General features: G+C 33.4%; 1 protein-coding gene across 5 annotated transcripts in view; it reads right to left on the reverse strand.

Annotated features, from left to right (window-relative positions):
* Positions 1-21,599, reverse strand: part of SLC36A4 (solute carrier family 36 member 4) — a 73,775-nt gene that overhangs the window by 27,398 nt on the left and 24,778 nt on the right. For all 5 annotated transcript variants that reach the window (XM_031960979.1, XM_031960981.1, XM_031960983.1 and 2 more), the window contains exons 3-6: positions 14,081-14,171; positions 11,827-11,915; positions 10,451-10,546; positions 6,407-6,491 (exon numbers count right to left, since the gene is read on the reverse strand). In XM_031960979.1, coding sequence (XP_031816839.1) covers positions 6,407-6,491; positions 10,451-10,546; positions 11,827-11,915; positions 14,081-14,171 — 361 coding nt within the window. The remainder of the gene's footprint in view (positions 1-6,406; positions 6,492-10,450; positions 10,547-11,826; positions 11,916-14,080; positions 14,172-21,599) is intronic.

A 21,599-nucleotide genomic window follows, 5' to 3' on the forward strand; every position in this document is an offset into this window, starting at 1 on the left:
AAAAGTCAATTATTATTTTAAAAATGATTAGACTTCAATTGTAATAATTATTTTTTGTAAGCACAATTACTCTTAAATTAAGTAATTAATTACAATTAAACTTAATGTCATCTTACTGCCCACACTAAAACAATGAGAATGAAACAAGAAAGAATTACTATGCAATTTCAGAAATTTTTAAAAAATAAAAATGCTACTTGGAGTAGAACATACTAAATTTCAATAACAAAAAAAAAAAAAAAAAAGTGCCAAATCCCTCCCCCTGTTGTCTTGATTTAGATCACCTGTAAGCTCCATTATTCCTCTGAGATTCTATGATTCTATAAATGATCTATTAATCAGAAAGCTAAAAACCTGTCCTGGTACCATTAGGAAAAACTTTTCTCTGGGTTACTTCTGTTATGCCTTATTAATAAAATGGACAATTGGAATAATAAATAATTCTATATGGCTAACAATAGATCTTTTAGAGTTTAAAATTATACTGTCTTAAAATCTTTGAATCCAAGAATATTGTACCAATCATACAGTGTTTTCAGAGATACATAACCCATATTTAACTTGTGAATTATATGAATCTTTCAAGGATAGGGATATCATGGGTGCAAGAATTTCCAATCTTAAAACTCTACCAATGCAGAGTATAAAGTTTGATCTACTTTGATCTACATCAAAGTCTTAGAGAATTGCCTATAAGGCTCCCTAAGGTTAAGTGACTTATCCATGGGCATCTAACCAGTAAGTGTGAGAAGTGAGATTTGAACTTAGGTATTCCTGACTTTTAAGTGCAGCAATCCATACTATAAGCCATACTGCTGTGGCTTACAAATTATTTTTTCAAGATAAAATGTTATATTATTCAAATATAACAGAAATAAAATTGTTAATTCATAGCACAGTTTTTATTCACATATTACTTTTATTTACCTCATTTGCAAAGCAAACAAATTAATTAGGGCTTTGTAGGAAGCAAAGCATGATCCTAAAAAAAGCAAGAATCCTAAAAACACCATTATATTACTGTATACGAATGAGGAAAACTGTTCAATAAGTAACATAATTTTAAAGCTAAGAATGTGGGAATTTGAAGGAACCTTGGAGATCACTTAGTCTAGAAAATTAAATGACTTGCTGCAAATGATAAGGCTATCCATCAAATTGTTATTTTCTGATGAGCTTTTCATTACACTTTAATGGCTAAGCTGATTAGACAGAAGCCTATTGGAAAATTTAACAGATCTGTCACAAATTTCTTTTAATATACTAGGTTACTTCATAAAATTCATAAAGATACCTGCAAAAATAAGCAAAATAATAAAAATAATACAGATACGTACTTACAGCCAGATTTAGGTAACCTTTTGTATTCTTTGGTGCGCCCTACAGTCAGAGATTATTTGAAATGTGTATGTGTGTGTATGCGTGTGTGTATATGATATATATGATATGTGTATCCCTACATATTATATACATATGTGTGTGTATATATATATATATATATATATATATTACCCAAACATAAAACTTTGAAATGAACATTAAAAGAAAAAGGCACTGAATTAAATTGTTTCCATCTTGATTTTTTGATTATTAAATCCAAGTTGTGAGGGTTTTTTTTAATAACTCAAGAGTTTTATGTCTCTAGTTTGGTGAAGTCAACCACAAAATTAAAACTAAAACAAAACCTTACCCACCTATATTTTTAAGTAATTGCCTATCACTGATAGGAAAAAGTTAAAATAGGAAGGACCTTTTGGAGCTACAGAATTTAGAGAGAGAGAGAGAGAGAGAGAGAGAGAGAGAGAGAGAGAGTGAGTGTGTGTGTGTGTGTGTGTGTATTTGCATTTGTATAATAATCATAGATAAATTTGTTGAGCCTATGTGCAAAAATAATTAATAAATGTTTTTAAGGATGAAATAATATACATTAAGATTTTCCAAAAAATATTATGACACTAATAATGAGAGCTATATTCAATTATATTCATGTTTAAAATTATTAGGGTTTAAGCAACAATTTTATTTCATCTATTTAGTCATTCAAACATTTATTAAATACCTATAACATACAATGAATTGTATTACGCAGTGGAGAGAGATACAAAGTTAAATAAGAGATAGTCCTTGCCCTTATTAAGGAATTTATAATCTAGCTGGGGTGATGGAATATATACATAAAATAATGGTATAAATGAAGTACAAATAGTTGCTATGAGTTCAGACAGAAAAGTAAGGCTTAATGACTGAGATGGCCTTTGGGCTGAACTTTAAAGAATAGAAGTGAAGAAAACTGAGTATTTCAGGTGTAGTCAACAGCATTAGTAGAGGGATGCAAATAAGAAGGCTTAAAGACAAAACAAAATGCTTCTGAATCATCACCTATGATGTGAAGGAAAACAGATAAGGCTTTTGCAAAATTATGAGACAGGAGTGAGAGAATCGGGTAAAATGCCTGATAGTTTTAAATTAGCTGCTGCTGAACTCTCATGAACATTTGTACAGAGAGAAATTCTTGATCTTTTCCTTCATGTGCTCTGCTTAGTTGAATCTATTTACCATTAATTTTTTCCAGTTTTTACTGTATACTCTGACCCATAATGCCTTAGAAGTATTTATATTTCTCTACATTCTGAAGAAATCCTTCTATACAAAGTCCATTTCTTATAATAAATGGAAATTAGTTGAATTTTAAAAGATAATTCCAAAAGTCACATAATTTTATCATTCAAAAGTATTCATTTGTGCTCAAATTTATAAATAATATATCTTTTATTAAATGCCATGTTCTCATCACTCCTTTTCTACATGTTCCTTAGCCATATCTTTAATTATACCTTCTAGAATTTTGCTAAGTTGAGATCAAAGACCTACTTATTGAAGATTTTATTCCTTCTCTTTTTGGAAAGTTTCATTAAACCTGTGAAATCTATTCTCCCAAATTTAAGAAACATGAATGAAAGGATTTTCTTTCCTACAGCTGCATCTCCAGTTCTAAAATGAATGGGTCTCTGCCCTCCAAGTTCTACTTTCTTCTGACTTTCTTTTTGGTCAGAATTAGTCCCAAATAATAGGATCCCCTGTTGCTTCTCAAGGAAAACCAATATATTATTAGCTGTTCTGTTTTAGACACAGAGAAAATTCCAGTGGATATCCAAATAATATATTTTCCTTCATCATTAATACAGCATGTTTTGCCATGCCAGGCCAATAATTTATCAAATTCCTCATCTAATTCTTCTTAACCAGATCTGTGTAACAATATCATCTCCATATGTGCTTCTATTGAACTTTATTCAATGAGGTTTACTTAATAAATCAGTTAACTTGATTTTCCCTCCTAAAACCATTATCTCTTTAGTCTTGGTATACATTCATCTGTCTATTTAGATAGCTAATAGCTATCTATATTTCTATACACATATGTGTTTATACATAAAATGATTTACATATATTAATATAAAAGCATGGGAGGTAGTATGGGATGGTGGTATTGATCAGGAGCTTCAGTTCATCTGGCAGCACCAGGCTGGTTTATCCAAATCAGACCCTACAATTGTATTTCCAGATCCACCTCAGTGAGCCAGGTATCTTCCCCATTTAAGAACTGAATATAGGTTGGAATAATTTAAGCCTTTGGGCCTTTATTATTCACTGTGATGGCACGAACGACATGACAAAGTGCCAGGACTAGAACCTAGGATCAAAAAGACCTGGAGCCCAGTCCCTGCCCTGACATGCACTAGCTAGATGACTCTGGATCAATCACTTTGCCTCAATATCTCAGCAATTCTTTTTTCTAAAATTATATACAGAAATTTAATTCCATTGCATATTCTGCATTAATTCCATATGCAATTCCATTGCATATTATTGGCATTGCATATTCAATATTAGCAAGAGTAAAAAAGTTTGATAATTTTTAAATAAATTAATAACAATATAACATTTATTTAGCATGTTCATTTTTTCTTTTTTTATTATAGCTTTTTATTTACAAGACATATGCGTAAGTAATTTTACAGCATTGACAATTGCCAAACCTTTTGTTCCAACTTTTCACCTCCTTCCCCCCATCTCTTCCACCAGATGGCAGATTGACCAATACATGTTAAATATGTTAAAGTATAAGTTAAATACAATATATATATATATATTCAAACAGTTATTTTGCTGTACAAAAAGAATCGGACTTTGAAATAGTGTACAATTAGCCTGTGAAGGAAATCAAAAATGCAGGTGGACAAAAATAGTGGGATTGGGAATTCTATGTAGTAGTTCATAGTCATCTCCCAGAGTTCTTTAGCTGGGTATAGCTGGTTCATGTCATTATTGCTCTATTGTCTCAGGCAATTCTTTAAGATTCAAAGATGCAGAAGAGCTACCCATTTGTATTGGCAGAGGTATTTTACTTACTGTTAGTTCCTCGAACTGATAAGTTGTAGATCTAGACTAAGTTAATGAATATACATATCATCATACTAATATTAACATGCTACATGTATTTTCATTTAACTATCTCAATATCTCCTACTTTTTTATGAAGTACAAATATATGAATGTCTATAAAGACAGCTCTTGTTATCAACAAATGGCTCATTCTATAGATTTCTCCCTCCCCTGGGGAGCCCTGCATGATCCCATTAAGCAGCTCAACTTCAGTGCCAGAATACCCTAAAAGTCAGAGCAGCTTCAGTGCCTGAGGTCAAGGAACCCTAATTGGGGGGAAAGGGGGCGGGAGGAGGGAAGAGAGAGAGGAATATTTGGTGCAGGGTGATCAAAATTGTGTAATGCAAATTTATGGAAAGTGAGAACTGTGTGTGTGTGTGTGTGTGTGTGTGTGTGTGTGTGTGTGTGTGTGTGTGTGTGTGAGAGAGAGAGAGAGAGAGAGACAGACAGACAGACAGAGACAGACAACAATGATCAGGATGAAGCTAGAAATCTTCCTTTGGGCAAGAATAATGAAAAAGGAATGAAAGTGGTTCCTTTGGTGTACAAATTTCAGTATGAAGGAGACAGTTTGAAAATAGGTTGGTTGATAAACAGCAATTACTACTTGACTAGAGGATGACTAAATAACCAAGAGGGCTCAGCTGAAAGTACTGTTGTAATTTTTTTTGTAAGAGTATGAAAAATAGTTTTAGCAAAGAAAAGTCAGGCCAAAGAAAATCATTTGATGAAGGACAAAGAGAACATGGGGTGAGGATTGCTGGACAAAGAGAGGTACAGTTAATCTCAGAGAAGCTGCAACTGTTAACAAAAAGGTTATACAGGGGAAATGAGGCTGAGAAGAGTAAAATTCATTTAATAAAAAATAATTCAGCTACATCCAGACATAATTCTGTGTACTAAAGAAAAAAGAATATGACTATGGGAAAAACAATGACCTGGGCTGAGATAAAGCGGGTTCTAGGGTCTCTGTCACTAACTACCTGAGTGACCAAGAGCAAGATAATTCACACAACCAATTATCTTGGGGCCTCAGTTTCATCTTATTTAAAACGTAGGGGTTAGACTATGTCTTAAAGATCTATTCCAGTTTGAAAATTTTAAACTAGCAGTTTCATTCATTAGGGATATTAGGCTTTATATTTTAAAAGGACATAGTTAAAATATAATCCGTAAAATTTTAAATAAGATATGTTTTTTACAAAAAATATTCTTGTTAATTCTTTACATTATCAGTATCTAAAAAGTGGGAAGCCATGTGTCATTCTATATAGTCTTGCTACTATACTGCATAGGTCAATAAATCTACATTTGTTCAGCCCCTAAAATGTAAGTAAAACTTATAACTGATAATGATGACAATGATAATAAAGAAAAAGAAAATAATAATAATAAAGACTACCTACCAGTTACAAATGAATGTGGTTTGGCATTTTTGGGGTAGAGCTCCAACTTCAGTGCTTGGCATGTGTGCCCAAATAGGCAGCCATTCTCTACCAAGGCTGAAGACCCCTTAGAGTCAACCTGAAACAATATCCCAACATAAAGGAGGACTCCCAAAAACTGTTGCACTCTGATGGGGATAATACCTGTTTGTATTCCAGCCTTCAGTCCTACTTCCCTTCTCAGAACAGCCCACAGCGCCTTTTCAGAGGTGCTCAAAGAGATGTGCCCAGCACTCATTGGGCCCAAAGGCCCGGACAGCCTGTGAGGCCCAGGGCACTGGGAGAAAAGTCCCCCAAAGGCCTTGAGGACAAGAAAAGAAAGCTAGCAGACCCCCAAACGCAAAAAGCTGGAGGCCAACTTGCAAAATGAAGCCTAAGGGAAAGCAATGAAACATCACTCTCCATGAAATAAAAGCATTTCCACACTAAAATAGAACTTCTTTAGAAGGAGAGAGAATAGTAAAATAAGGATAACTAAGGGAAAGTGTCTCAATAACTGGAAGAAAAATACTCACTTGCTTCACATTCTCAGCTAAGAAGACAATGTAAGCACTGCAGAACCCCAGCTGTGTTATCACTAGAAAAATGTCCACAATATTCCTGAAAATAGATACATATAATTTAGCGTCATCCTTCTAAAATGACAATTTTTTTTTTACCTCTTTTATAACCCATGTTAAAAAAAAATTTGAAATGAAGTGTTTTTCTCCAAAGTGACAGTTATGGAACAGAATTAAAATATTCACTTTCTATAATTTATCTATATTTACAATGTGTGTGTGTGTGTGTGTGTGTGTGTGTGTGTATTTATAATTTACAATTAAATAAAACAAAGAATAAAAAATCCTGCTTTGTGTTGATAATCCCCTCTTCCCCCAAAAGCAAATGATTCAATACAGAAAAGCTCTTCCAATAAAGTATGCCATATTCTCAACATCTTCCAAAAAGTAAATAAATACACACATTTGAAAGAAGCCAAGAAATACCTAAATTATGACGACTCAAATTATTTTATATAGAACATAAGTGGCATAGCTAAGATTGTGATATAAAGTTCCTAGGACATATTATCTCCCTTTAAAAGTTCATAATTTTCTAGGTTTTAAGTCCATTTGCCTAATTATTCTATTCTATTTAAAATACAGTAAGCATGAACTATACATGTTAATTTAGATATTTAGGTTTTATTGATCAGAACATCTGATTTTAGTTTATACAATGTAAGTCTGACAGAATAATTTCTTATCAGATTTTGGCATCTTCCAGTACTGCTGCACCATTTTAGCATAAATTACTGTAGCATACCCAGGGTCGCATAAAGGTTGAGTAACTAGACAGAAATTTATAGAGCATATGCTGTGAGTAAAATACCATGTCTAGATAAGTTTATATAAATAGGGATTCTGTGTCCTAATGGAGATTACAAGTTCAGTTAAAAAAAAAAAAACAGAATAAACTACAAATAACCATAATATAAAAGAAAAAAGAAAAGGCACAAAAGAACAATACAAATAAAGTGTTTTGTCAAGTCTGAGATGGGTAAAGTCACTTACCAACTAGGGGTCATCAAAAAAATGAATTCAGAATTTGAATTGTGTTTTCAAAAGGATGGTTAATAGTCTCCAAAGTGGAATGGAACATGGTAGCAATAAATCTAAATCCAAAAACTCACTCTACAATACACTAAAACATGTAGCCTTTACTTGAAAACTTTTGGCACAGTAATGTCTATTGCCTCTTCAGACAGCTGGTCACATTTCTAGATAGCTCTAATTATTAGAAATTATTTACTCGTAGTAAAAATCTGCCTTTCTAGAAGTTCTAGTTTTGTCTTCTGTAGCAAAGCAGAACAAGTCATCCTTTTTTCACATGATAATTTTTTCAAATATTTGAAAATAGCTATAATAGTCTCAGTAATTTTTCAGGCTAAGCATTCTCCAGGATGTAAGTCTTCTCCAGGTTACATTCTTTCAATCAGATACTCAAAAAGAATAATCTTATGGCCCTTCAATATTTGGTCACTTTCCCCAGGATGTTCTATATCTTATTATATGTCCATCCTAAAAAATGGTAGGCAGAACTGAACAACATACACTACAGATATAGGTTAATGAAGGCACAGTGTAATGTAGCTCACAGGCTAGTGAGCCTATCAGACTCCACATTCTGAACCCTATATTTCTTTTAATATAATCAAAGTAAACAGAAAGTGGTTTGATGGACCTACCATTTTTAACTATATCTCAGCATTCCTTGATCTAAAAGAAATGAGGTTAATTTGGCGTGAACTGACAAATGCATCCCTTTCCCCCACCCCAGAGTTTTATTCTCTTTAATAATATTTTCCATAAGTTTACAAAGAAATGGAGTCAAGTTCCCTAGCCTATACCCTGCAGACTCTTCTTGCTTTTTTGAAAATAAGAACATTGCTTGATTTTCTTCATTTTTGCAAGTTCTCCTGTCTCCTACAATCTTTCAAAAAGAATTGATGACTGACATCTATTATAGCTAGGAACTCTTTTCCTATTTCCTTATCTCTAGCAAAAATTCCTCAGGATCAGTTATGTTCTGTCATTTTCATTCCAAAAATGATTTTTCAAGACAGAAAGAACAGAAAACTGAATAGTTTTGTCTCTTTTCCATTGTCTATTACTATTATCTTATTTAACCTTTACTAATCTTTCCTTTCTTCAATTTCCCCCATCTTCAACTTCCCCTTTTTTATTGAGTTTAGAACTTGTCAACCTCAGTTAATTCTGAGTTTTTGAATTACTGATATTATTCCTACAGGACCATTCTACCCTATTTTGTTTATCTTTCAATATTTATGCTTAAATCTATCTTTTAACATCTTTTAAAAAAAATCTAACTCCCAATTTGCTTCCTCACTATAACTGTTTTAACTTGCGCCTTCCAGTTGTCATTACTAAAAATTTCCAAACCTTCTGAGCTATCTTTCCCTGAAGAATTTTAGTCCATAGGATTTTTCTAATGTTTCCTCTGAACAAGATACTCTTAAGGCAATATCTAGCTTTCTTCTCCTTTGAAAATTCTAGGGTAGAATGCTCATTTCAATCAGAGATTCCCATCATTTGTACTTTATCAATAACTTTTTCCTTTCTGATCAGAATCAGGTCTAGAATAATTGCCTCTTATTGATTCTTCTGCATTTTGAATAATAAAATTATCATTTAGACCTAAGAAATGAATAGCTTCTGAGAATAATGAAAGAGAAACAGAGACGAGAAAGAAAGCTTACCAACAGATGTCCAGACAATTAAAGTTTCTCACGATTACTATATCATAACTCTTGACTGCATTGTTATCTGTTATCTGAAATCACATCTATTTTCTTCCTATCTAAGAATTCTATAGCATGCTTTGATATCAAATCTATTTTTGGCTAGATTGGTCTTCACCCAAATGCTTTCCACCATATCTTCACCCTCTATTTCCTGGATTTTCTCTGATTCAAAGGTCCTTTATGTACAAAAATATAATAGTTCTTTTTGTGTTTGTAAAGAACTATTTTGTTCATGTTTGTTTGGTAGAAAAAGGAAAAAAAAGAGAAAATTCAACTTTATTATCTATATCCCCCATTACTGATAAGATCCAGAAGGAAAGAGACAGGTTTTTTTTTTTTTAATTTATTAGCTACACACACACTAAGCACTATTCTCTACACAAAGAAAATATTTAATGAATGTTTTTAGTATCTACTATGTATTTATCTTGTATATATCTATTTGTGTTCAAGTTTGTCTCTCCCACTAGAATATAAAAATCATGACAGCAGGACTTAAATTTGCTTTCTCTTTGTATCCCTTATACTCAGCACAGTGATTTGCACATAATAAGCGCTTAAAAATATATGCTTATTTATTAGTTGAAGAATTTTTTCTTTTAGGAAGATAATGAATTTAATTCAAAGCATGGAGAGTTTGAAGTATTGGTCAAACATTTGGAAATGTTAACCTAAAACTGAAAGAGATCAGTGATGTATTTGTGTATAAGGACACACACACACATACACACACACACACACACACACACACACACACACACACACACTCAGGAATAAGCTATCTATAATAAATGAAGTTGTAAGTTGATGCCAAAGGAAAGAGAACAGAGAAACAAATGAATGGAATTTACAATACCACTTTAAGATACAATTTTTAGGAAAAGGAACCAAATCTTAGAAAGTTAGAAAGAAAACCAAGTAAGTGTAGTGTTTCTAAAGCCCAGGGAGGAGAAGGTAATCAACAATGCTAAGTCATACTGAGAGTTCAAGGAACATTGGGACTGAAAAAAGACCATTGGGTCTTAGAATTAGGAAATAACTTTTGAGAGAAATTTCAGGTAACTTATGTGGATGGAAACTAGGTTACAGGATGACAATGAGCGGAGGGCGAATAAATGGAGATGCTGCAACTATGTCATCTCGCAAAAATACCATTACATGCCACTTGAGGCCTTTGGAACAGTATGCTTTACAGAAGGATTCTTAATTTGTCTGTGTACTTTCAGATAAAATGAAATATTAACAAAATACTCACCCTCCCAAAGAAGATTTTTTTTGGATGCAATTCCAAGGACTTACTTCCATAGCAAAACAAACAGTGTCACTATACCCTAATGAAGATTTTTTAAACCTGCAATGTAATAATAAATATGTAAGAGAAAAATTTAAGCATCTATAATTTCTTATTACTTTTTAAAGACTTAAAATTCAATACAAAAGGATTTGGGGGGAGGAGCTAGAGGTGATTTCATTGCTATAGAGAACTCGAGAGTTTTTATCGATTTGTATCTAAAATTGTTTTGCAACTGATACTTTTGAAGGGTTAAATCACTTATCAAGTTATCAGGGATAAATTTGCACCAAGCTCTTTCTGATTAAATCTAGTTCTCAATTCATCATGATATGCTATTTCTTCAAATGTGAACTGTTATTAGCATGCTAATTCAAGATAAATTAATAAGCTAAGGAAAATTCTAAAAATGCTACTTCTTTCTTAAGAAGTACCACACTGTGATAGTTAATATGCAGTTATTGTTTTTATATTCATGGAAATAAATGTTAAAATTGCATTCCTATTAAAACTTAGTTGATATTAATTCCATGTTTAGGCTTCACACATTAAGTATTTCAAATGAACAGCAATTATTATATTCAAAATCCAAATCAATGAATTTATAAACCAGTATTCTTTAATATCTTCTAGGTGGAAGCTAAAACCTTCTAAGACAAAACTATAATAACAAAGTTATTACTCATTTTTGTTAACAGATAAGGAAAATAAGATTCATTGTTCAAATGACTTGCCCAAGATCACACATTTATTAAGTACCAGAGCTGGCAGTAGAGTCCAAATCTTTTAGGAAACACTTGATCCACTACAAATTAGGTATTTTAGACTCATGAAGAAAAAAGGAAAAAAAAATGAAAATCACACATTTAGAAAGCTCATTATAGTTACAAAAACATGATTTTGCCACTTATATCCCAATCCCACCATAAAAGATCACTTTCATTATTATCTCATAGCACTAATATAAATGTCACTATCATTTTTGCTATTATTATTATAATTATTGTTATTACTACAATAAAACCCACAAGACCTTATGTGGCACACAAAACAGAACTTCTGACAAAGCTCACTAAGCCAGAACTGTCATTAATATTGTTCAATTCAGACTTTCCTACTTTCTTTTATTTCTTGTTTCTCATAAATAGAAAAGAAAAGTAATTTCTTTCTTATAATATGTTTAAAGAGTATTAAATTGAATGACATTTTAATGACAGAAAAAACTTTTTGTTAATAAAATTATAATTTCTAATTACAAAATACAGCAGCAAAGGTTCTATCTGAAGGTTCTAAAGTTCCTTAACACATATGTGAACTAGATTGAGCAACTTCAAATTTACCTCTGACAGAGAAAGTGACTGCAACGTACCAACATGCGCATACAGTGAACAGATATAATTCCTATAAACACAAGACTGATTGGTCCAAGCTATAAGAGAAAGAGATCAAAACTCAATTTTTAAATACTGAAACTTTAAACAAATATAATTGCCTAAGCAATTAGAAAACTATTTTAATAAATATTAATTTAATTGAATGATTAAATAGGTTTTTAATGAGACAATAAACTCAAAGACATAAAAATGTTTTAACTGACATTTAAGATTCATCTCCCATTAGCTACCCCAACCTAGAGTATTTCTAGAAAGGGAATGACAATGATGTAGGCTAAAAAATACATTCTATACAAAACCATATAAGAAGTCAAGGAACATCATAACCTCCTACCAAAAGAAGTAGTGTTGTAGGATCATTTTCATGCTAAATTACCTTAAAAGGGCTGAACATGTGTCAAACTGGTATGTTAGGCAATGCATGCCAAAGTAAATGAGACAGCATTTCTCTATTTCTACTTCCTCTTCTAACAGAGATGGTTAAAAATCAGACTAAAGAGCTGTATCGTAGATAATCTCCTAATAATTGAAAAAAGAGGGGTTTTCGAAAAATGGTCAAAGCATCTTCACAATTTCATATAACCAAAAGAATGAAAGTTGTTCTAGAATAGGCCAATCAGACAAATCACTTGTACAGTGAGATCATCATGTTTTCAATTAATACAAAAGTCAAATACTATTTCACTATTTCATAGGTAATTTTCCCAAAATATTCCTAAAATAAACAAAGTTCAGCTATACATTAAATTACAAAGAACCACAACCAATAATCTCCTCATCAAGAAACATCTTTTACTTTTTTCTCTTTGATGGACATATGTTCAACATGATTCTTTAGCAACAAAAAAAATCATACTTATTATATACAAAATATATAGCTTTATAAATACAAATAATCTGCATTATAATTTTTGATACTACATTCTCTGTACTATTATGTTGTTGTTGTTGTTTAGTCATTTTTCCATTAAGCTTGACTCTTGATGGGGAGATTTTCTTGACAAAGGCACTAGAATGGCTTGCCATTTCCTTTTCCAGCTCATCTTACATATGTGAAAACTGAGGCAAACAGGGTTAAGTGACTTGTCCAGGGTCAAACAAAAATAAATGTTTGAGGCTAGATTTGAATTTATAAAGAAAATTCTTCCTGACTCCAGTCCCAGAACTCTAGCCACCATGCCACCAAGAGGACTTATTATTATTTTACTCTTTTCCTTTTTCTTGAAAAAGTCAAATGACTCAATTGACACACTGTGCCTGTGATACAGATTGATCCCTACTCTTGACTGTGTAGGGATCAATCTGTATCACAGGCTACCTGTGAGATTAGCAAATATCTATCAGAGGGAGAGTAATCCATTATCTCATCTAGCCAATGACCATGGTCAAACTAGTGAGTTCTTCCTGACATGTCCATTCTGCCTGAAGTACAAGAAGGCACAGCTTATCCTTTATGGTTCTAATTCCATTAACAGAAATCATGAGGAGCCACAAATTTCACAAGTAATAATTAGGACCATGTCATCATTCAAACACTTCAAACACAGCATCAGAACCACAATTTCAGGTAATTTGTTTCTTAATAAAATTACTATGACCAGTCAATAACCAACAATCTATCAGAATGCTCATATCCCTATTATATGTTGCTTGCAATAGCAAACAGGTGACAAAATACTAGTGGTATACATTTTCCTATAATGTGTACTTGTGCTCATAATTTTGACGGTCCCAATGTTAGCCACACAAGCAAGATGTGTATGTACCGTGCCAGTTGTAAATTAATGCTGATTACCAAAAATGATAGGCAGATGTTCAACCCTATGAAACCCTAAAGAAAATTGAGTTACAAGCACACCCATCACTGTTTTAAACATGTTCAGTATTAACCAGTTCATTTCAACAATTAATGGTCTGCTTTATGCAAGCCACTATATAGTACCATAAGTAAACATTCAATGATTAAGAAATATTAAAAGTTTTATAACTTGTTTATGCATTATTATTTATAGTTCCCATAATTTTAGGAAAATATCACATTGTATCAAAACTGACTTTCAACTGGCCAAAATGTATTTGACCAAAAACATCTAACATTACTAACCTGGATATTATTTTATGATAATTTTTTTGTTTATAAATTAGATCATTCAATGTATCTTAACTTATCATTACAAAAAAAAAAAAAAAACAATCTTACCACAATGCCAGCATTTTTTATTGCCAGAGGGAGTCCTAGAAGGCCAGTTCCAATATTTCCTTTAAGTAGGTGCATAAGGGTTTGCATAAATCTGAAAAGTGAAAATAACAAGATTTAAATATTCAAAAAAATTTTAAAAAGCTAATAGATCACAGAATCTTTTCAGAGAGAGTGAGGAGAGAGAAGGAAAGGTAAATTAGATTAAGTGACTTGCCAGGATAACAAAGCTAGTATCAAATTTGAAGTCAGGTCCACCCCAGCTTTTTTGGGGTGGGAAGGAATCTTCAAAAATTAAGATGTCAGCATTTCCATGTTTCAATGAAACTATATTAAAGGAATCAATAAAACCCATATATAGTATATCATTTACATGGTAATTTTAAGATTTGCAAGTCACTTTACATATATAATCTCATTTGATTGTCATAATTCTATAAAGGATGTGCTATTATTATGCCCATTTTACAAATATGGAAACAGAGTATAAGAAATGTTAGCACTTTACTCAGGGTCACACAGAGTATAAGGAAGAATATAAAATCAGGCTTTATTACTTCAAGTCTAGTACTTTGTTCTCTATGCTATCCAGTTGCTTCAGAACATCTTATTTCTAATTTAAAAATCATTAAGCCTGGTCCCACAATTTCCTTGATTTCCTTAATTTTAATTTCCTTAAGCCCCAAGCAACATTTGCAACAAAAGTAAAAAAACATAGTATAAAAATATCTTTATTCTATTCATAAGCTAGCTTAAGAAAATTAATAAAAAAATACAAAAAATAGCAATAAAAAAACCATAGTAATAGTACTGATAATACAGATTATGACTCTTGGAATAATACCCCCACTCTAAAAATTGATGAAATTAAAAGAACTCTCTCTTGACTCTAGTCTTGAATCTGAATTTTATCCTTTATTAACCATGGCATTAACTAATTTTCCAACAAATTTGCTTATTCCAAGCAAAACTTCAACTATTTCCAAATGTTTTGCTTTAGTTTTTTTTAATCATTGTTTTTAAATTGATATTATTTTCTTATGGCATAAAACTGTAAGAAATTTATTCTCTATATGTAAGATGGAAAAAAAGGACTTTAATTTGCAAAAACCTTTTAAAAAGTATATGGGCAAGAAAGAATTCTGGGAAGTTGGTGGAGTAGGGTCAGAAAATTCCAAGTTCTCCAGATTGCCTCCATTAAAAAAAAAAAAAATTGTACCTCAGGGCAAACATAGACTGGTGAAAAAATGACTTGGGGCAGAACAAGGATCCTCTTGGGACAAAAGACAGACACCAGGATAGAGCTTTAATTCCTGTAAAGTGTAAACATCTCCTGGCCTAGCACTACTGAAGTAGCCTCAGTCCAAACTACAGGATCTTTCATTTCCCAGACAGACGGGAAATCAGGGATCTGGGTCCAGGAAGACTGAGGGAACCTCGGCTAATTAGAAACACCAGGCTGAGCTATGCTGTAGGGAATCCTGGGTAAGAAGGAACCAGTCTACTTGGTGAGTGCAGAAGCAGTAGGCAGGGATGCTGCTGGCTGCAAGCACTTGTAGGAGGGGGGAGCTTTTGGTTGAGGTTCCAGGTCACAGGAGAGAGAAGTGAAGCCAGAGGTACCATCCCCTCCAACCCAGAACTAAAGATGCTTATACTAATAGTTCTCATTTTAAAAAAAAATTAACAGGCAAAGAAGAAATTTTGCCAATCTCAGAAACTTACTATGGGAATAAGAAAGATCAAGATGGTTCATCAGAAGAGGACAGCAAGTTAAAAAGGCCTCTTCTACCCCAAAGAGTAGCATTAAAGGGTTTCCTGCCCAGAAAGAATTTAAAGAACTCAAAAAAGACTTTAAAAATCAAATGAGGGATTGATTGAGGAAAAACTAAAGAAAACCAAGACACTTCCAAGAAAAACAAGGAAATTGTGAAAAAAGGTTAACCAAATAGAAAAGGAGATACAGACCTTAAAGAAGAAAATAATCCTTTGAAAAAGGGAATTGGGCCAAGGGAAATCAGTGAAGTTATAAGAGGACAAGAAACAACAAAACAAAATATAAAGAATAAAAATAGAAGAGAATGTGAAACTTCTTATAAGAAAAACAACAGATTTGGAGAATAGATAAAAAAAGAGAAATCATAAGAAGAAGTGAAAAGCTGAAAGCTTTTTTTCTGAAAGTTGTGACCAAAAAAAAAAAAAAAAAGAATCTTGACAAAATAATACAAGAAAAAAAATCAAAGAAAATTGTCCTGAAGTGATAGAACACAAGGAAAAAGTAGAAATAGAAAAAAAAAATGTACTGATTACTACCTCAAAGAAGAAGACATAAAAATGTTATTGCTAAATTTCAAAAAGCCCAGAACTGAAATTCTACAAGAAACAACAACCAAAAATTCAAATATACTGGAGCTACAATTAGACTTCTACAGTATTTTTTAGAAGCTATGATAAAAGACTTCAAGTCCTAGAATAAAACATAGACAATCTAAAGAACTAGATCTGTCAGCCAAAAATATTGTATACAGCAAAACTAACCACAATATTGAACAAAAATAAAAGGAACATTCAATGAACTTGCAGCTTTACAGGATATTGTCTCCAATCTGAACTCTATAGAAAATTTAGCATATAAGAGCCAACATCAAAGATTAATTTCAGGGGCAGCTAGGTGGTGCAGAGGATAGAGCACTAGCCCTGAAGTCAGGACTTGAGTTCAAAAGTGACTCAGACACTTAACACTTCCTAGCTGTATGACCTTGGGCAAGTCACTTAATCCCAGTTGCCTGAGGGGAAGAGGGGGGGGAAGAAAAGATTAATTTCAAGGGACTTATCAAGGACAAATTATGGTTTTTACATGGAAATGTAAATCACATATTTAAGATTAACACCAGTAATTTGGTAGTTCAAAAGAATCACTGGGATAGAACTAAGTTTGATCTGTCTCTAAAAAGCTGTATGCTGTATGAATGAGGTACAGAAAAAGAATTGACACAGAGGCACTGGGGGAGGAGGGTTGGTGGTTCTGAAAACCTACTTATATCTGGAATGGGTTTAGCAGGAAATAATATAGATATATACCATGAAAGGTATAGCACCTTCCAAAATCTATAAAGAGAAAAGAGGGGGAGCATAGGATAAGGTGGGATATAGAAAGGTGTGTTATAGTAGTGGGACAAGGTACATAGATTAATGGGAAAGAGAAAAAGAGGGAAATGGTGACACAGGATAAGATGGGGGTACAGAAGAGTGTTTAGATTAAGGGGAGTAGGATAAGGTATATAAATTAATGGGAAGGTAGGGGGGAGAAGATAAGAGGGTTCTGTGGGTGGAAGAGGTTAAGTAATGGTAAGGCAAGTAGAAGAGTTAACAAGGATAGGAAATAAGACATGTACACAAACACAATAACAAGATTCAAGAGTAGAATTTATTAGGAAAAATGAAGCAGGGCTAGCATTCCTTGATTTCCGTCAAAGTCAAACTTTAAAGATTCAATGAAGAGAACTCTAAATTATATGTCAGTCATATTACTATTGTTTTAGATGCATATCTACATATGTATAAATGTGTATGTATACATGTGTGTTGTGTGTATGCATGCACATGTGTGTGATACAGATATATGTGTGGGTGGGTGTATGGTTATATATGTGTGTATATACGTATGTATATAGATGCATATAAAAATATTCCATGTTTAATTGTTGTCTGATTGGGGAAGGTGGAGCAAAAGAAGGAGGAAAAAAGAATAAAATAAAAAATGCACAGCAGAGAACAAAAAAATAATTTACAAGAATCAAAGAAAAGATGAACAGTCATGAATAATCTCTTCAATTATTACATATGCTTTCTTGAAATGGAAATTCATTGTTATGTACTTTTAATCCTCTCTGATGTTTTACTGAGCACATGACAATACTGTGTTTTGTTTTCCTTTTCTGTCTTTATTTTGTTTTTACTTTTTCTTTTTCTGTTTTGTTTTTTTCTTATTTCATATTTAGTTTTAAATAAATAAAAATTTTAAGTATATGATTGAATTTAAGATGTCTTCAGGATCTCTAGTTTGAGATATCCAATAGGCAGTTGGAAATATCAGACAAATCCATAGAGAAGTGAGGGCTTGGTAAATAGATCTAAGAATCATCAGCAGAGAGAGAGATAACTGAATCCTGGGACTCATAAAAGTTGATGAGATCCCTAAGTGAAATAGAAAAGAAGGTTAAGAGGAAAGGGTCCAGGACACAGTTCTGGGATATATATATATATGACTAGTGGGCATTATCCAAAGAAAGATCCAGCAAAGGAGACTGAGGAGGTCAGACAGGTAGGAAGAGAACCAATTCAGGAAAGAGTAGTATCATAAAAACCTAGAGAGAAAATAATAACATGTAGAAAAAGGTGATCAACAGTGACAAAGGCTACAGAGGGGTAAAGAAGAAAAAGAATTGAGAAAATCAGATTTGTCAATTAAGAGATTATTGGTAACTTTGCAGAGAGCAGTTCTGGTTGAATGATGAGACTGGAAATCAGTCTGTAGAGTTAAGAAGAGAGATTAAGAAGAAAAGCAGTGAAAGCACATGTTGCAGATGGCATTCTCAGGATATTTAATCACAAAAGATGAAGACATATGGGATGATAGTTGCTGGGGATAGATATATCAAATGAGTTTTTGAGGATGGGGGAAGGGAAGTGGGGAAGCAGCCAATAAAAATGGAAGATGGGAGGGAATGGGGATGACAGAGGAAATAATATGCTAGGGAAGATGGGATGGAATGGGATCATGTGTTCAAGTAGAAGGGTTTGCCTTGGCAAGGAAAAGGGCCACTTCTTTACAGGACAGAGGGATGAAAGCACAGAGAGTAGAAGAAGGCATCCTGGAGATGTGAGTTGATAGAAAGGAGGAGGAGGTGAGAAGATGACACTTTTGGCAAATGGTCTCCATTTGTTCATTGAAATATTCACAATCAATTACAAAGTTATTTGAAGAGACCTTGAGAGTCTTTTTATTGTTTCTTCTGACCATAAAATGAACACCTGCTTTATAAGAGTTCTTGATCAAATAACCCTGTAGGCAAATGTATGTTTGGCATTCAAACAATATGGTCCATGCTTCAGAGTTGTGCTCTCTGCAATAATGGTTGGAAGTTTACCTCAAGAAAGGACATCAGTGTCTATCTAGTACTTTATTTTGCCAGGTGATCTTCAGAATTTTCCTTGTTATTCAAATGGAAGCCATTCAATTTTAAAATCTAGCAATGATAGACTCTCCAGATTTCATAGGCAAACACTGAAGTCCACAAAATGGCTCTGAAGATCTTCAATTTGGTAGGTAGCCTGATTTACTTCTTCTCTCCCACACTTTCTTTCACAGCCTCTCAAACACTGAGCTACCTCTGGCAATGCAGCTATATGAACACCCTGGAAAGTATGCTGCTAAGGTAAGTGAATTTATCCACAACCTTCAAAATTTCTCCATTTGCTAAACTGATGGTTCCATTTATGGATAATACAACATTGCCTGGTAGGGAATCTGTTTTCTTGGTATTAATTGCTGGGCCAAAATTCGCACAAATAACAGATAATTGTTTTTTGTCATACTTCAGCCTCAGAGGCTGCACTGAGTGAATAATCATCTGTAAGTAAAATATCAAGCATCAACTCTCCTACTTTAATCTTGGCTTGCAGCTTTTTCAAATCAAATAACTTAGTATTTATGTGATAGTTGGCCTTGATGCCATTTTCAATCTTGTGGAAAGAGTCTACTAAAAGCATTATGCTAAAAATTATGGGAGCAAATACACAATCCAGCCTCACTCTACTAATGGTTGGGAAAAAGCATTGTTCACTATCCAGAATCCATGTAAGCTAGAGTAAAATGTTGTGGGATTTCTTCAAGCAACCAAATTTTGTCATAATATTCCACAGGCCTTCATGATCGACAGTATCAAAGGCCTTGGTCAGAATGATGAATGTTGTGTACAGACCTCTGTTCTGCTTCTGGGCATTTCACCTAGAGCTGTAACAGGCAATACCATGTCAAACACTATTTTTTGAAGACACATCAACTCTTGGGGAGACGGCCATCTTCCAGGTAAAGAATTAACTTATTACAAACAACTCTGGCAAGAAACTTGCTGGCAATAACTAAGAGACTACAGGGGTATTGTCACAGGACAATTTAGATCCTTTTTTCCTTTACAAAGATGTACAGTAGAAGTATCCTCGTTGCTTGTGGAACAACTTCCTCTTGCCATATAACCTTGAAGATTTCAGTAAGCTTTTGTATGAGCAGTGGTACAACTAGTACAAAGGTATAGCAACAGGATCATAAAATCATCAATTTAGAGCTAGAAATGACCTTGAAAAGTTATGTTCAATGTATACATATATTGTGTTTAAAACATAACATATTTAACATGTATTGGTCTACCTGTCATCTGGGGGAGGGGGTTTTAAAAGAGAAGTAGATTAGTTTATATCTATATACAAAGCCAGGAGGATAGATTGAAGGGAAGAGAAACTTGAGGTAGAAAAATGAATTAGGAAGGTATTGAAATAGTCCATTTGACAGGAAATGAGGGCCTGAACAAAGATGGTGACTGTGTGAATAAAGAGGAATCAGATACCAGAGATATTGTGGAGATATAAATAGTAATGGATTGCTTATGTAAAGAAAAGGAGAATTGGAAAGTCAAGGATGACACCCGAAAAGGAAATCAATAAATATTGATTACTGTGATTTATTTTTAGTTTGATTATAGGATTAAACTCCCTTCTTTAGGAAAAACAAGAGGACCAAGCCAAGATGGCAGAGAGTAGACAGGTCTTTATCTGAGCTCTTCCTGGCTTCCCTCAGATCAATACCAGATTAAGCCTCTGAACTAGTTTGGAGTGACAGAACACACAAATATTTGGAATGTAACAAATTTCCAGCAGAAGATATTTTGGAAGAACTTAAGAAAAGGTATGTTTCAATCAATTGGGGGAAGAGGGGGAGGGAGAGGCAGTCGAGCACAGGATCAGCACAGGGACCCAGGGTCCACACACTTGGGAGTCTACCAGGAAGCTCTTAGCCAAAATATAGCAGTGCCAGCTATGCTGTTGTGGTTCCTAAGCTAGTGGATCAACAGATTAGCTGTGAGACATCCAACACAAATATACAAGGGAAAGAGTGAGCCTCTGAACCCCAGAATAATGTGGGACTTGGCCATGCCCATTGAGTACAGGAAGGAAGTCAGTAGAATGGGCCCAGAGCAGTGTGAAGCAGCTGTCACCTGTAGAAGAAGCTTAGGACAATCTCCAATTGCCCTATGAGCAGATCAAAAAAGCAAAAACGGCTCTGACCAAATAGCTTTTATGGAGACAGAGAACAGACCTCAAACCCTGAGGACACTAAAGGAAAATTGTGTTCAATGAAGCCCCAAAGAATGATGTGAGTTGGTCTCCATTTCACAAGGTTCTCTTAGAAGATTTCAAAACGTTATCTTAAAAGAGAGTTAGGAGAAAAATGAGGAAATGAAATCAG

This window comes from Sarcophilus harrisii, chromosome 3 (genome assembly GCF_902635505.1).
Source record: "Sarcophilus harrisii chromosome 3, mSarHar1.11, whole genome shotgun sequence".
In the NCBI taxonomy this organism is placed as follows: domain Eukaryota; kingdom Metazoa; phylum Chordata; class Mammalia; order Dasyuromorphia; family Dasyuridae; genus Sarcophilus; species Sarcophilus harrisii.